Here is a 14,769-nt window from a genome sequence, read left to right on the forward strand (position 1 = left end):
TATGAGCCGGAGCAACGAGCAACGAGCAACCACAACAGTAATGGAGGCCTCCTGGACACTTGTGTGAGGAGACCTTGTTGCCATCTATACAATCACACATTCCAAGAATATAAAGATATCCTGGAGTGAAATATAAAAAACTTTAGGAAAAGAGAAAAACGCTGGCCACCAGAAGTGGAGATATTTTCTGAATTGTTACATTGTTTAAAAATTGTCAGTGTTCATTTACATATTTAATTTATTTACATATTAACAGCCATTTAACTCACCTTAGAATAGTTTAAAACAACTGTTTGTATTAGGGAAGCACCGATCCATGTTTTTTCACTTGCGATCCAATCCCGATACCTGAATTTGGATATCTGCCGATACTGATACTTTTCCGATAGCGGAGCTCTGTTTGCTTGAATATTATTATTATCATTATTGTTGATTTTATATGAGGCTGTAATAAACTCATCTCCACAGGAAAGTATGAAATGTATGAATGTATGACTGTATTCTGTCAAAAGACAACTTGAGGTTAGTAGAAGGTCAGACAAGGAAAGATTCCAAACTATTTTTGTTCAGTTTGGACAATGTCGGAGTCTGCGTGACATCATCATCTCATAATAAACTTGTTCTACCTTTAAAACCTCAGAATCACTTCATTAATCCTTGGAGAAATTATTTAGCAATGCAGCACAAACAGATTTTTCCAGCAATATGGCAGAACAAATGATTGGTACTATTTTCAGGGAGTTTAGCGTGGAGGAGGACGCAGCTTCAATGAGGTGTGAATCGCCTGTGACAGCGGAGGAGCTGCTGTTCATTGTTCCTGTATTTACAAAGGCTTTGCAAACATCCACGTCGATGCTTTGTGGTGTTTTGAGTATAAAATACATCCAAACGGCGACATGTTGTCATGAAAGGTTGGCTTGCCGCAGTGCTACTTCCCTAGCCTGCTCGCTGGCTGCAAACTGTGGAATGGTTTTCCTGACTCATTACACCGCATCTCATTGAGACCCACCTCCCTTCAGGAAATCCATTCCACATTTTGCAGCCAGCGGCAGGGAAACACTTGTGGAGCCATTCCAACAAGAGTAAAGCAGACGAGGCTTTGTGGATCTAAAATCTCCGCAAGTTGGATCAGAAAAAAAACAATCAAATATAGCCAAAAAAACCACTAGCCCATTTGGGCAAGGTGGGCAGATGATTCACTAGCCCAAGCAAGGTTTTAACTTGCCCTGGGCGTTCGGACAAGCATTAATGTCGATAAATGTGAAGAAAACGGAGAGCACCCAACATCCGTATGGACAGATGACGCATCAGATGCTATCAGGGGTGAGTCTCAAATATAAAACTATTGATACAGATGATAAAACAAGACGATGGACCACGAGTCAAACCACTATGGGGGCATGTTTGTTTACAACTGGAAGAGCAGGAGGGCGGGGGAGAGATGCACATGCGCAGAAACAGGCTCCGTAGCCTCCGGCAATCTCTGCATGAGGGAATACATCTTTCCACTTTGGGAGCTGGTATAAAAAATGTGCGGACACAGTGGCTCTGCACACTGGTGTTGCGTAAACGGATCCCCCAAAAGTGAAGACATTTTTGCGGATACACTCGTATTCATTGTCGTAAACGGGACTAGAGTCTGAGGTCTGTACAGGGACGGTGTGCAGGTCTCAGCTACAGCAGAGAGTTTGGACTGTTTTGCAGAATGACATTCCAGCTGATAACACCTCCTTCTGTGTGCCTCTGCCCTCAGAAAGCTCCAGCCTGGGCCTGAATAATTAATGGCTGCAAAAGCAGGAGTTTTGAGGCAATGTGTGTGTGAGGTGGTGGAAGATGTCAGAGCTGTAGCAGCTCAGGTCAGCTCAGTGTGAGCGGCCCAGCAGGGGTGCAGGCCACTGTCCGAGCTCTGTGATGAATTTATGCTGAAAGTCAGTGTGTTTCCGTGAACGCAGTCAATCCTCCAGCGGGTGTTCCATAATGTGCAGGGAGGGTCGAGTGGTGTCATGTGGAGAAAACAGGATTGAGTCTTCCAGAAAAGAGGGTGTACGAAGACACAGAGGATGACACCGCGTGTCAAAACTGAATATCAAGTTCACACTCCCAGTCTCATTACAGGGTAACGCTATTAGCTCTGCTATCAGTCACAGCTGAAAGGAATGGTAAATAAACATTTAAACTCTGGGGGGTTCATGGTGGCACCGGGTTATTAAACTCATCTGAACTCCCGTTCAACAGAAGAGCGACACTGACGTGCGCACGTGTTTATCCATGCTCTCCTTCAAGCAGTTCTCCCCCAAAGAAGAGGCTGCAGGAACAATGGGAAGATAATAAAACAGCATAGGGGGAGGACAGCAACCTGAGGGCCACAATCCCCAGGTTGGAAAATCCCTATCATTGGTCGAACCCGACTCAGACACCACAGGTGTCCGGAATGCAAACTTGGTCAAACTGTCTCCCAACCAACTGCCTCCCGCTTTTCACCACGGTCTCCAAGCAGGGAGCACGTCTCGGCATCACCGGGAAGACCGAGAGAGCATACAGCGGACCACAAGAACCAAACCAAGTTTCAGCCCGTTGGCGAGTAGAGCACACCATTTGGACTATCCTTTTTTCTTTTTGTGGATTCTGGGAGCCAGACGCAAAGCCGTATCTTCTCACCCCCCCCCCACCCCCAGCTACAATGCGCTCCACGGACCGGCAGAAAGACCAGGCGGTGGTCTTTCTGCCGCTGCAAACCTGAGGCTCCCTTGCAAAGAAACAAGGCCCTATGACAGCCCAGCCCACGGACGGTGCTGTACCACACAGCGCAATGGAACCGTAAGAGAGCCTTTGTCTCGGCAGCGCTGCCAGATTAGCCTGAAGCCGCGTGTGTTAACTGATCGAGATAAGCTCTCCACATAGCCACATTTAGCATCCGAACCGCTAACTTGTGCCGCCGTGATACATGCATATTTTCACGGGAGCGAGACTGCATGTCTCAACATCAAGTTAAACTCCGGCGTTGCAGTAATGATTTTTCCCCGGTGAGACCGCTTGCTCCGAGCGTCCCCTGTGCGACGGACGTCTTGTTTATCAGATCGCCGAGCAACCGCCGCGTCCCCAGGAAGAGCGAGTTGAGCGCCTCTCGTGGCTGCACGGGTCATTGCAATCGCTCTTTACGCCCACCTGGTGGTCGCAACAAGTCATTGCGCGCTCCCTCCACGTGCCGCCACGCCCCTCTAGTGGTCGTCATGGTCACAGCCCCAAACCAGACGCCTGCCTTCCTCTCACGTCCGTTTGAGATCAACACACACACACACACACACACACACACACACACACACACACACACACACACACACACACACACACACACACACACACACACACACACACACACACACACACACACACACACACACACACACACACACACACACACCTTATTGTGGCTGCCCACTGTGTGTGGAAATAGAAAACACTGAACAGTCGAAATATTCACATCACAAAATATAAGAAGCGACAAAAGCGAGGCAGAAGGGGGCTAGCGGGTGTTGATCCTGTGGTGGGACTGTTTCTGTGTCTGCTGTTTGAAGTGCGAGGGCGAGATGAGAGAGGGATGAGAACAATACATGTTTAATCGAAAAAATACAGAGATGTTTAGGAAAAAAAATGAGATGTTTGAGGATAAATGTAGAGAAAATTAGGAAAAAATACAGAAAAAATAAAGAAGCTAATTCTGAGGAGACGGAATTAGAAAAAAATTACCGACATTTAAATATTTAAATAAAAACAAAACAGGGGTGGTTAAGGGAAACAGAGAATCAGGAAAAAACATCCAGGCATTTCAGGAAAAAAGAAAAAGACGTTTAGGAAAGAATACAGAGGTTTTCCTGGTAAAGCTCCAGAAGGAAGCCGTGCTTGGCAGCAGGAGGAAAGGTGAGGTCAACACAAAGACACACAGGCTGGTAACTGCAATTATACAACACCTGCTTTTACAAGTGCTTCACATTCAGAACTTTTCTCATTTTACTGCATTTCCTCCAAAACATAATTTCCTCACAGATTAACAATTTGCAGGGTGGTTGTGAGCCCACTTTGCCCGGAGAGAAAGGAGATTCACATGAAGCCACCAGCTGCCTCTCTCCTCCGAGCCTCGGGGCTTTTCACTGACAGGCAGAGGAACATGCAGAGGCTCATGCCTTTCCCTGCTTCTTCCCTAACTCTCATTACCTACAATCCCCACAAACAGCCTTCTGAGCATCACTGAAGAGCAAATTAGTAAAATGGGCAAAAGACAGAGCATCAGGAGAAGTAGAACGTTCAAACAGACGGGCACAAACACTGAAACTTGAGTTAATTTACTGCACACGTTCATCATCAGAACATCTACTACACAGCATCCTTCAACTGGAAAAATCTGGTTACTAGCCAAACTGCGTGGCTCATGCTAAGAAACATTCATTACAACTTGAAAAACTACTTTTCAGATTATTATATTTGAGCCAAAACAGCTGAGGAACCTGGGAGTTATTTTAGACCAGGACTGATCCTTCAACTCCCACATTAAACAAGTCCGCCTTTGTTCGCCTGCATAATATTTCTAAAATCCGGAACATGTCAACTCAGTGATGCTGAAAAACTAACCCATGCATTTGGTAGTTCCAGAGTAGACTTTTGTAATGCCCTATTATCAGGGTGAAGCAATATCGGCTTAAAAACCTTTCAACTGATGTAACAGTTCTGTCAGGAACCACCAGGAGAGATCACATCCTCCACTATGTGCTTCTCATCATTGGCTTCCTTTTGTTTTTTTATTTATTTATTCATTTTCACTTCTATTTTGTTTATTTTTTTGCTCTTTAGTGACCATTGCCAGCCCTCCCTGAAGGTGGATGTTCACACTGTATGTTACATCTGCTTACTCTGGGCCTGGGAGGGTAGTGTCATGTCTCTGTGTGATGACAGATATTATTACCGTATTTTCCGCACTATAAGGCACCTAAATAACTCAAATTTTCTCATAAGCTGCCAGTGCGCCTTATAACCCGGTGCGCCTTATATATGGAAGATTGCTCTACTCGAGACTGTTATTTGACAGCTGAACAACCAGAAGCTTTTATTTTGACAACTCTAACTTCTCAACCAGATCTTCAGAGCGGACGACACTCCACACAACACCTTCATCACTCATGGTTGCACACCAACATTCTAACAAACCAAAATAAACTAGATGAAATAATTACTCCCTAAACTGGGGAACAAAAACACATAAACACAATCAACACAACACCAAGCCCAACAACAACCCACAATAACCTCCAACAACACAAAACATGAATTCCCATCATGCCTTGCAGCGACCACCTCTGGACGGTAAGCAGCCGTCCTCAGTGCTCCTCAGTGCAGCCGACAGCTGCAATGAATTATGGGAGTTTCTGTTTGTGGTGTTTTAAATGCAATTATTGGGGGTTATATTTGGTTTGTGGTGTCGGTAATAATTGTGTTGTGTTGTGTTTTTGTTGCTTAGTTCATGTAGTTTAGTTTATTACCGGTAGTTGTAAGTTGTCAACCAGCAGTGAAGAAGGTTTTGTGTGTAGTGTCGTCCTGGCATAGGCTGCAGGTAGGACTATCAAAATAAAGTGTGTGAACCTCTCTGGGTGTTAGAATCAGTGGAAAATGTAACCTAATGGCTTTGAGCTATAAAGGTTGCTGACCACTGGTCTATTGCATGCGCCTTATAATGTGATGTGCCTTATATATGAACAAAGTTGTAAATTCAGTCAATCAATGTAGGTGCGCCTTATAGTGCGCAAAATACGGTAACCAGTGTTTTCAAACTATGCCCATTGAGTCCTGTGGGGATTCTGCATGTCCATGGTTTAGTCAAGATTCAGAGTGACTTTCACCCATGCAGGTGAGGCTACCAAAAGAGTGCTGAAGCCTGGTCCAGGTGTGACGGGTCTCCGCAGACTGACACCACCCCAGGCCGTGGGCCACAGGACACCTGAAGGACCGCAGAGAACTGCTGCAAACCCCGCGGCACAGCGGCCACCGATACCCGAGTCCCCTGATGCCCACCCAGAGTGAGGCAGGGGGGGCAGCCCCCCTTCCATCCTGGGCCATATTTTCTAAAAGTAAAATGGGAGGTGGAGTTTGCAGCTCTCAGAGTCTCCTCCCAGTGTCAGTTAGGAGGCTGATACAGTCTCTTGTGTGAAGGTTAGACTGAGGACTTTTCTATTTAATACAGCTTACAGTACTTTCAAGTGAAGCTGCTACAGGTTTAGACTGCTGGCAGATCTTTACTGCACTGAACTCCCTTCCAGTCAGTAGAAGTGAAGTTCCCGATCTGTTCCTTCAGGTCTGCAGTGAGTGGATTAACTTGTCAGATGTCAGTTTGTTTGTGTCCTTTCTTTCTCACTATTCTCGAACAAACAGTTCTCTGGTCTTTAGAACAAGCACATAATGTTTCAGTGTTTTCAGCTCTTTGTGAACAATCTAATGCTGTTACAATGTTGACATCCTGTAATTAAAGGATGCGCAGCAGCATCCATTAGAGTCCAGCGCAACCGTATCACTGCAATGCGTCACTGAAGAGGCAGACAGCAGTCACATCAAACATGTGCAGTACATTAGAGAAGACCTCCCTGAGAGAGCAGGATCTGCCGGGATTCTGATTATGCATATCAAGATGCTGCTCAGGCCTGAGATGAGCCATAAAGACATAATCCTGTTAAATATGGACCAACATCCAGATATACTGTACATGCTTGGCTACACACCGAGCTGCCTTTTAATACTCAAAACTCAGTGGGCTTTGGCCGATGACAAATGCTCATCAATTACTATTTTGAATTGTTTCTATCTAAAGTCCTGTTTACTCAATGTTTTCAAGTGAAAACAGAACACTTTGTGGCATTTTGGGTCCGTTTACACAACAATGGTGCTCAGAGCCAATGGCAACGCAATTTCTGAAAAGGTTTCCACTCCGTCTCCGTGAAAACGGGGTAAAATGCAACTTTTCCGAAATGTTGGTCCATCGCAGGTCAGTCGCCAGAACATGCTGGTACTCATTTAAACAGCTGAGCTGACTGGAGCAAAGTGCCTTGCTCAAAGACACAACACAGTGGAAAGGCCAGGGATCGCACTCATGACCTTTGGGCTACGAGTCAGACATGTGTGTGACTTTCATAAAGTCCCTGACAGGGACTGACAGGATGATTGAATGAAGTGTGAGGGAATTCTAATTAAAGACAAAGACATTGTTGTTGGTGTCTGGTCTTTTTGAAGATGCTTTGGAGTAAATAAACACGTTTATTTACTCCAAAATTTAGAAACAAACCTTTAACTAATGAGATATTAATAAGATTATATACAGAACTAAAAATAAACCTGATGGCACCATAAAAATGTCACTGAACATGGAAGAAGGCGACGCAGTAACAGAATCTTTTCATTCTCGTCACAAATCAAAGTGTGAGCTGCTGTTTCACCAGAAAGTCTTCATTGCTTCAGTTTCATGAATGAGCCGTGTGATACGAGTTGGTGCTGTATGTTTGTGATGTGCAGGATCCACAGAGCAGGAGATTGAATCCAGCCCCTCCTTCTCCTACAACACAAAACAACTGTTCACCGACTGAAACGGAGGGATGAGCAGTGCTGCTTTTCCTCTAATGAGCCGAGCAGAGTGACAAATTAAACTGTGCAAAGACCACCGTGGAGTGGAAACTATTTCTGCTCTTCTTGAATGTCACGAGCGACGAAAGCTGTACCAACGTTTTGACTTCAAAAGGATTTTTACTGTCGCACTGACAAGAAACAACAAAAGCAATAAAATCTATTAACTGACGGGGGGAAGCAGAAGCGATGAGCCAAAAATACATGAAACTCTTGGTGAGTGAGAGGAGATATTGACGCTCGTGCAGCTAATCACAGTCAGACATGGTTTGACAATAACAGGTTTAAAGTGCCAGTGAAATAGGATGTGAACCATTCTTTAGGTTGTGTGAACATTTAGTCTATGAAACAGTGAAATATGCCGGTTCCAACATCTGACATGTTGTGTCCTCGAAGCAAAATACAGGTTGATGTGAGTTACAACTCACTGCATTCTACAGTGTCCTGTTTAGGAAAGACAGTTTATCCAGCACAGTGTTCACTCTGCTGGATTTCTTTCCACCACCGACTGAGAAGAAAAGAGTGAAACAGCTGCTGATAGATAGACCGTCTGTGTTTAGCCTGGAGAGGAAACCTTCTTCTGCTCAATGGTGTGACTTCTTCCACACTAGAGGCCTGAAACCTTTCCACCATGAATTCCCATGAACACATGCTTCACCCTCACAATACAGTCAACACATCCTGTATCATCAGGTCACATAGTTAACAAAACTCCAGCTTATGTTTCTTTTGTGAATTTTAAAAGCTACAATTAAGAGCTACTGAAATCAATTATTTTGATCAGTTTTAGCTTTCTTAGCTCTTTTAGTCATTTCAGCAATTCCCCAGCCATGAACTTTAGTTGTCATTCCGCATGACAGTTGATTGTGTGGCAACAGGTTTGCATGCTTCTTCCACTTGTTGAACATTTTTTTTTATTTAAGAGCCATGTTCATCTCAAACTAGATAAGAGATAAAACAACATTAAAAATCATATAGAAATGAACACTGACACATAAAGCTGCGGCGCCTCCAAAGAGGAAGTGAAACTACACAAAACTCTCAGGCCTTGTTTACACAAACATGTTTCAGATCATAATGCATCGTTTTTGTTTCAGGAACATTTTGTGTTTACACTGCAACATTTTAACAACATCAGTTTCAGCTGAAATGGTAGAAACACTGAAAACCAGGTAGGTTGCATCTTGGGCCACTAGTGGGTGCTGTTTGTTGTTTTAATAATGAAACTACACACACATCCAGCTGAGAACAATCCGCTCTAAACACTAACAACGGGAGAACACGGACATTCTCGTGGACAGATGACTAAGTATGATTGTTATTACTTTGTCAAAATAAAACTACCAAGCCCCAGGAGAATCTGGACTGGGAGTCATGACACTCTGGAAAAAAAACAGTTTTAATTGTCCAGCTACTGAGCATGTGCAGAACTATTAGTTACTATGACCGTGGTGACCAGGAGCAGATTTTCAGAAATGTTGTATTTTCCCCATTTTCACGGAGTCAGAGTATGTTCAAAAAGTTCCACTCTGGGAGCTGTTTTCAGAAAGTTGTGTTTTCAGTGGCTCTGAGAACCGTTGTCACGTAAACACACACACACAGAACGAAAGTTTAGTGTTTTCACGGAAACAGGGTCTTGATCACACATACTGGAAACTGTTTTGGTGGAGACAGTTTCTCCTTCGTGACACTTGTTCATTGTGCTGGTTTGTCTGCATGAAGGCAAGAAGAGGAGGAAGGGGACTAATCACTCACCCATCACTTTGACAAAGTAGGCGTCGGCTTCAAAATTGTTCTTCAAAGCGTGGATGATCAAGTCGTGTCTGCCCTCCGCCTGGCTGAGAACCAGCATGTCTAATATACCCTGCAAATGAAGACAGGCACACAGATAAGGGACAGTGTGTGTGTGTGTGTGTGTGTGTGTGTGTGTCTTTTGATGTACATTTTTATCCCTCTCACACACTGCATGTGTGATCCAGAGGGCTATCGCTTCATCCCTGTTCCTCCTTCTCACTTAGAAATTAGAGTAAAAGAGTGTTGGATAAAAAGACGCGAGTTAGATTGAATAAAACCTCCACATTCTGACTGCAACTAATTTGTACAAGACGAACGCCTCCAGCAGATTCCTTCACACTAATGTTTCACTGAGTAGGAGAGTGAAGACCAGGGTTTTTTTTTACGTGCACAGCATGTCGGTGTGTCTTGCAGCACTGAATCCACACACCTTCCCCATAAAATAGAGTGAATGCAGACAGTACCCCAAACCCCCCCCCTCCCAGCCTCAACACGCACAGAAAATCCACTTATTTGTCTTTTGTTGGCTTTTAGAGAGAGCAAATCAGCTCTGTGTGCTCTTAACTGTATCCCTGATGAAAAACTCATCCCAGCAGTACAATGCCCTGTCCTCATTCCCAAACCACAGCATTACTGTGTGAGTGTGAATGAAAACAACACAAATGTAAATTATTTTGTTGACGTCGGTGTCAAAAGTAAGCTTCAGCCGTAATCCGCTTTGCTGCATTAAAGAGATCAAATATTCTTTGTTTGCGGTGCAGGATTTATTCATTTCTCTTTTCTGCTTGGCATGAAGTTTTTTAAAGTTCAAATAATCTGACAGCTTTTCCCCAAATCCATTGCAGTCCTCACGAAGCGTTAACTTGGTCCAAAACAGTTAAGGATGCTATTGAGCAGCTGCTAGCCATGTTCACCGAGCAGAGGATCAGACTGTTCACAGACCAGAGGATCAGACTGTTCACCGAGCAGAGGATCAGACTGTTCACAGACCAGAGGATCAGACTGTTCACCGAGCAGAGGATCAGACTGTTCACCGAGCAGAGGATCAGACCGTTCACCGAGCAGAGGATCAGACTGTTCACCGACCAGAGGATCAGACTGTTCACCGAGCAGAGGATCAGACTGTTCACCGAGCAGAGGATCAGACTGTTCACCGACCAGAGGATCAGACTGTTCACCGAGCAGAGGATCAGACCGTTCACCGAGCAGAGGATCAGACTGTTCACCGAGCAGAGGATCAGACCGTTCACCGAGCAGAGGATCAGACTGTTCACCGACCAGAGGATCAGACTGTTCACCGAGCAGAGGATCAGACCGTTCACCGACCAGAGGATCAGACTGTTCACCGAGCAGAGGATCAGACCGTTCACCGAGCAGAGGATCAGACCGTTCACCGAGCAGAGGATCAGACTGTTCACCGAGCAGAGGATCAGACTGTTCACTGACCAGAGGATCAGACTGTTCACCGAGCAGAGGATCAGACCGTTCACCGAGCAGAGGATCAGACTGTTCACCGAGCAGAGGATCAGACTGTTCACCGAGCAGAGGATCAGACTGTTCACTGACCAGAGGATCAGACTGTTCACCGAGCAGAGGATCAGACTGTTCACCGAGCAGAGGATCAGACTGTTCACCGAGCAGAGGATCAGACTGTTCACCGAGCAGAGGATCAGACTGTTCACCGAGCAGAGGATCAGACTGTTCACCGAGCAGAGGATCAGACTGTTCACCGAGCAGAGGATCAGACCGTTCACCGAGCAGAGGATCAGACCGTTCGCCGAGCAGAGGGTCAGACTGATCACCGAGCAGAGGATCAGACTGTTCACCGAGCAGAGGATCAGACTGTTCACTGACCAGGGGATCAGACTGTTCACCGAGCAGAGGATCAGACTGTTCACTGACCAGAGGACCAGACTGTTCACCGAGCAGAGGATCAGACTGATCACCGAGCAGCGGACCAGACTGTTCACCGAGCAGAGGACCAGACCGTTCACCGAGCAGAGGACCAGACTGTTCACCGAGCAGAGGACCAGACTGTTCACCGAGCAGAGGACCAGACTGTTCACCGAGCAGAGGACCAGACTGTTCACCGAGCAGAGGACCAGACTGTTCACCGACCAGGGGATCAGACTGTTCACCGAGCAGAGGATCAGACTGTTCACCGAGCAGAGGATCAGACTGTTCACAGACCAGAGGATCAGACCGTTCACAGACACAGGATATCCAGAATTGTTTGAAGCTCAGTTAGAGAAGCAGTCTGTTGAGAAATACTTTGACATACAAACATATGGCTAATAAAGGGTTAAAATCACAAGAAGAGGGACTCACGTCCTCGTAGATGTCGAAGAAGGTGGCGATGACGGCGTTCTGGATGGCTCCCAGGTCGGACTGGTCCCAGTGGATGTGGAACATCCGGCCCACACTGTGGCAGCTGGGGCTGTTACAGGGCACGTTCTCCAACAGGAAGGCCTGACGATTACTGGGAACAGACAGAGAAAACATGTTAGCATGTAGAAAACTGACCGACAGCAATCAGACATAAAAACATGGATCATTTCTTCATTAATGCTCAGAATTTGTTGGATTCGTCAGGTAGCAGGAGACTATTTTGGTGAGAATACAAAAACAAAAATGGCGGTTCTAACGTATCTGTGAAAGTTCGATCAGTTGCAAAGTTTGATGACTCTAAATCAGCAGCTGTTGTGTGGTGATGTCAGTCTGTTGTCGTCAGTATCCATCAAGTCATCACTGAAACATGGCCCATGAACCCTCCTGACAATTCATAGGACTCAAACTGGATAATTGGAGTGTTTAGATGAAAACATTGCATTTGTATTCTTCTGTCAGTATAAATATTGTTAAATGACAGAAAAGCTGCAATCAGCAGGAGCAGATTGTTTTTCCTTTATTCTTAAGTCAAACTGAAACCTTTCAAAAAACTAAGAAATTGGTCAACTCAGGAGGAGGACACGGAGCAGGACAGGGGGTTATAAATAGCAGCTGAAGGAGGCCATGGAGCAGGAATGAGGAGTACAGCAGGGGCAGGACTTCATATTTAATCAGAAACAATGAGGTGGTTTGCAGGCTGAAGGTCTGCTGGAGCTCGAAACTGAAGCTCTTGTACTGAGGGGGTTTGAATTCATGTCTGCTTGTTTAAGTTCCTCTGTGTTACACACAGTGTTTTCACTGTCGGCTACAAAATAATTAATTCAGTCTTTCGTCTACATGTTTTTTTGCATGTTAAACTCGGGGTTAAATTACATTTTTGGGTGGATTTCTGACTTTGTAAATGAGTGAATGTTAATGTCTTAAAAAGTGAGCGCTGCCTCCGGCTGCAGCCTCCGGCTGTCCATACTGTACATCCACAGCTCATCAAGAATAAATATTGACCTCTGCTGCTGCACGCATATAGAATACTAAAACAGAGCTGTTAGCCCAGGATGCTACCTGACGACATTAGCTGTATGACTGGGATTATTGGACTCTGCTGCAGAGTTAAACTGAAGCCAGTCAGATGGGTTCTTGTGTGGTGGACACAATACTGTGGAACCCGCAGTTTGACTGCACACAGCTGTGCATTGTTTACACATCAGCTGCCGTGACCATACCCCACATCTGGCGTCTTATTGCAGATGTTAACACATGACGAGAAAAGTAGTGAAGATGATGTGAAATCTCATTTCACCCCCTCCCTGCAGTATGCAGAGTTGTTGTCACCAGCTCCCTTTTATTCTGGGAGTGATTGATTCTCCCTCTGCCTTCGGAGATGGCTCCCTGTACCTGTTCTAAGATCTCCACAGCGGTGAGCCAGGGAAGAAAAGAGCTGCTGGTCTAAAAATAGTATAATCACAAAGGCCCTCGATGTCTCTGAATCTATAATGAATTGAGGTTTTTTTCCCTAACATTCTGCCCTGAAGGAAGTGTGTGACGAGTGGACGCGAGTTCAGACCATAACCTGAGACATCTGTCATGCAGGCTGTTTTCCATTATTCAAAGAGACTGAATGAGGGTCTTAGCTGCAGCTAAACATTCCCCGACAGCAGTCTGAGTAAAGGTGGGAGATAACGCTCCTGCACAGTCCTCGATAAAATGCTGATGGATGAGCTCCTCATGTCCCCCACCTTGAAAACTCTTCCGACTTTGGTCGAGTGGCCTTGTGGAAAATTATAAGCTGTGAAACAGTGACAAATGAAGGAGTTTTCTATTTTTCAGGCATCACAACGAGTCATAAGAAGACAAATTAATAGCATTACTGCAGATTGCACTAAAGCACAAACTCTGCATGAAAAAACATAGCCTGTGTTCACACTGACACAAAAAAACAAGGTGGCAGCGCCCATGCTGGCTGTGGCTGCAAGGACTTTCCTCAATAAACCATTTCGAAGCACTGAATGACACATTAGCAGTGAGGGCCACCCCTGAACCTGAATAGCAGGTCCTGGTCTGGACCGGGCTGATGTGCACCAGACTCTAAGGAGAATCAATACCAGGAAAGCTGCTGGTCCAGACCAGACACCAGGCTGTGTACTAAATGGAACAACTGGCTGATGCCCTCACTGATGTATTCAACATCTCCACATATCATGTTGCTGTGCCATCATGCAACAAAACCTCAACAAAAAAAAACCATACAGTCACCACCCTGACTGACTATTGGCATTACATCCATAATCATGAAATGCTTTGAAAGGCTGATTAAGGGTCCCATCACCTCTGCCCGACCCCCCTCACTTGACCCAATCTAATTTTCTTACCATCCTAACCGCTCCACAGATGATGCCATAGCTACTGCATTTCACCTGACCCTGGACCATCTGGAGAACAAGCATGCTCTGGTCCGGATGCTGTTTGTTGACTTCATCTCAGATTTTAATAACATTTGATCAGTAAACTTGGCCCACTGGGACTGAGCACTCCCCTGCAGAACTGGATACTGGACTTTTTAACAGACAGGCCTCAGTAAGTACAGGGAGGGAGGAACAAGTCTGACACCATCTCACTGAGCACAGGTGTGTTCTGATTCCCCTCCTCTTCACACTGATGACCCACAACTGTTGTCCAAAGTTCAGCATGAACCACATCATGGGCCACAGAGAGGCCGAGAAGATCACTGGGGTTTCACTGCAACCAATAGGGGACTTGGCAGAAAAACGTTGCACGTCAAGGACACCGAGGATCACCAAGGACCCCCCCACCCCATCCCCCCATCCTGCCCTGGACTGTTTCCTCACCTCCCCTCAGGCAGGATGAACCACAGCCTGAGATGTAAAACTGACAGGTTCAAAAACTGTTAGTTTTTTTCCCCACTGCTATCAATCT

The 14,769-nt window shown here is 45.5% G+C and overlaps 1 protein-coding gene across 1 annotated transcript in view; it reads right to left on the minus strand.

The window, feature by feature from the left end:
* Nucleotides 1–14,769, minus strand: part of itfg1 (integrin alpha FG-GAP repeat containing 1) — a gene marked incomplete at its 5' end in the record, with an annotated part of 222,107 nt that overhangs the window by 66,811 nt on the left and 140,527 nt on the right. Inside the window, 2 exons of the mRNA XM_080520248.1 lie at nt 9,412–9,520; nt 11,779–11,929. Coding sequence (XP_080376374.1) covers nt 9,412–9,520; nt 11,779–11,929 — 260 coding nt within the window. The remainder of the gene's footprint in view (nt 1–9,411; nt 9,521–11,778; nt 11,930–14,769) is intronic.

The sequence above is a fragment of the Blennius ocellaris genome, assembly GCF_963422515.1.
Source record: "Blennius ocellaris genome assembly, chromosome: 1".
In the NCBI taxonomy this organism is placed as follows: Eukaryota; Metazoa; Chordata; class Actinopteri; order Blenniiformes; family Blenniidae; genus Blennius; species Blennius ocellaris.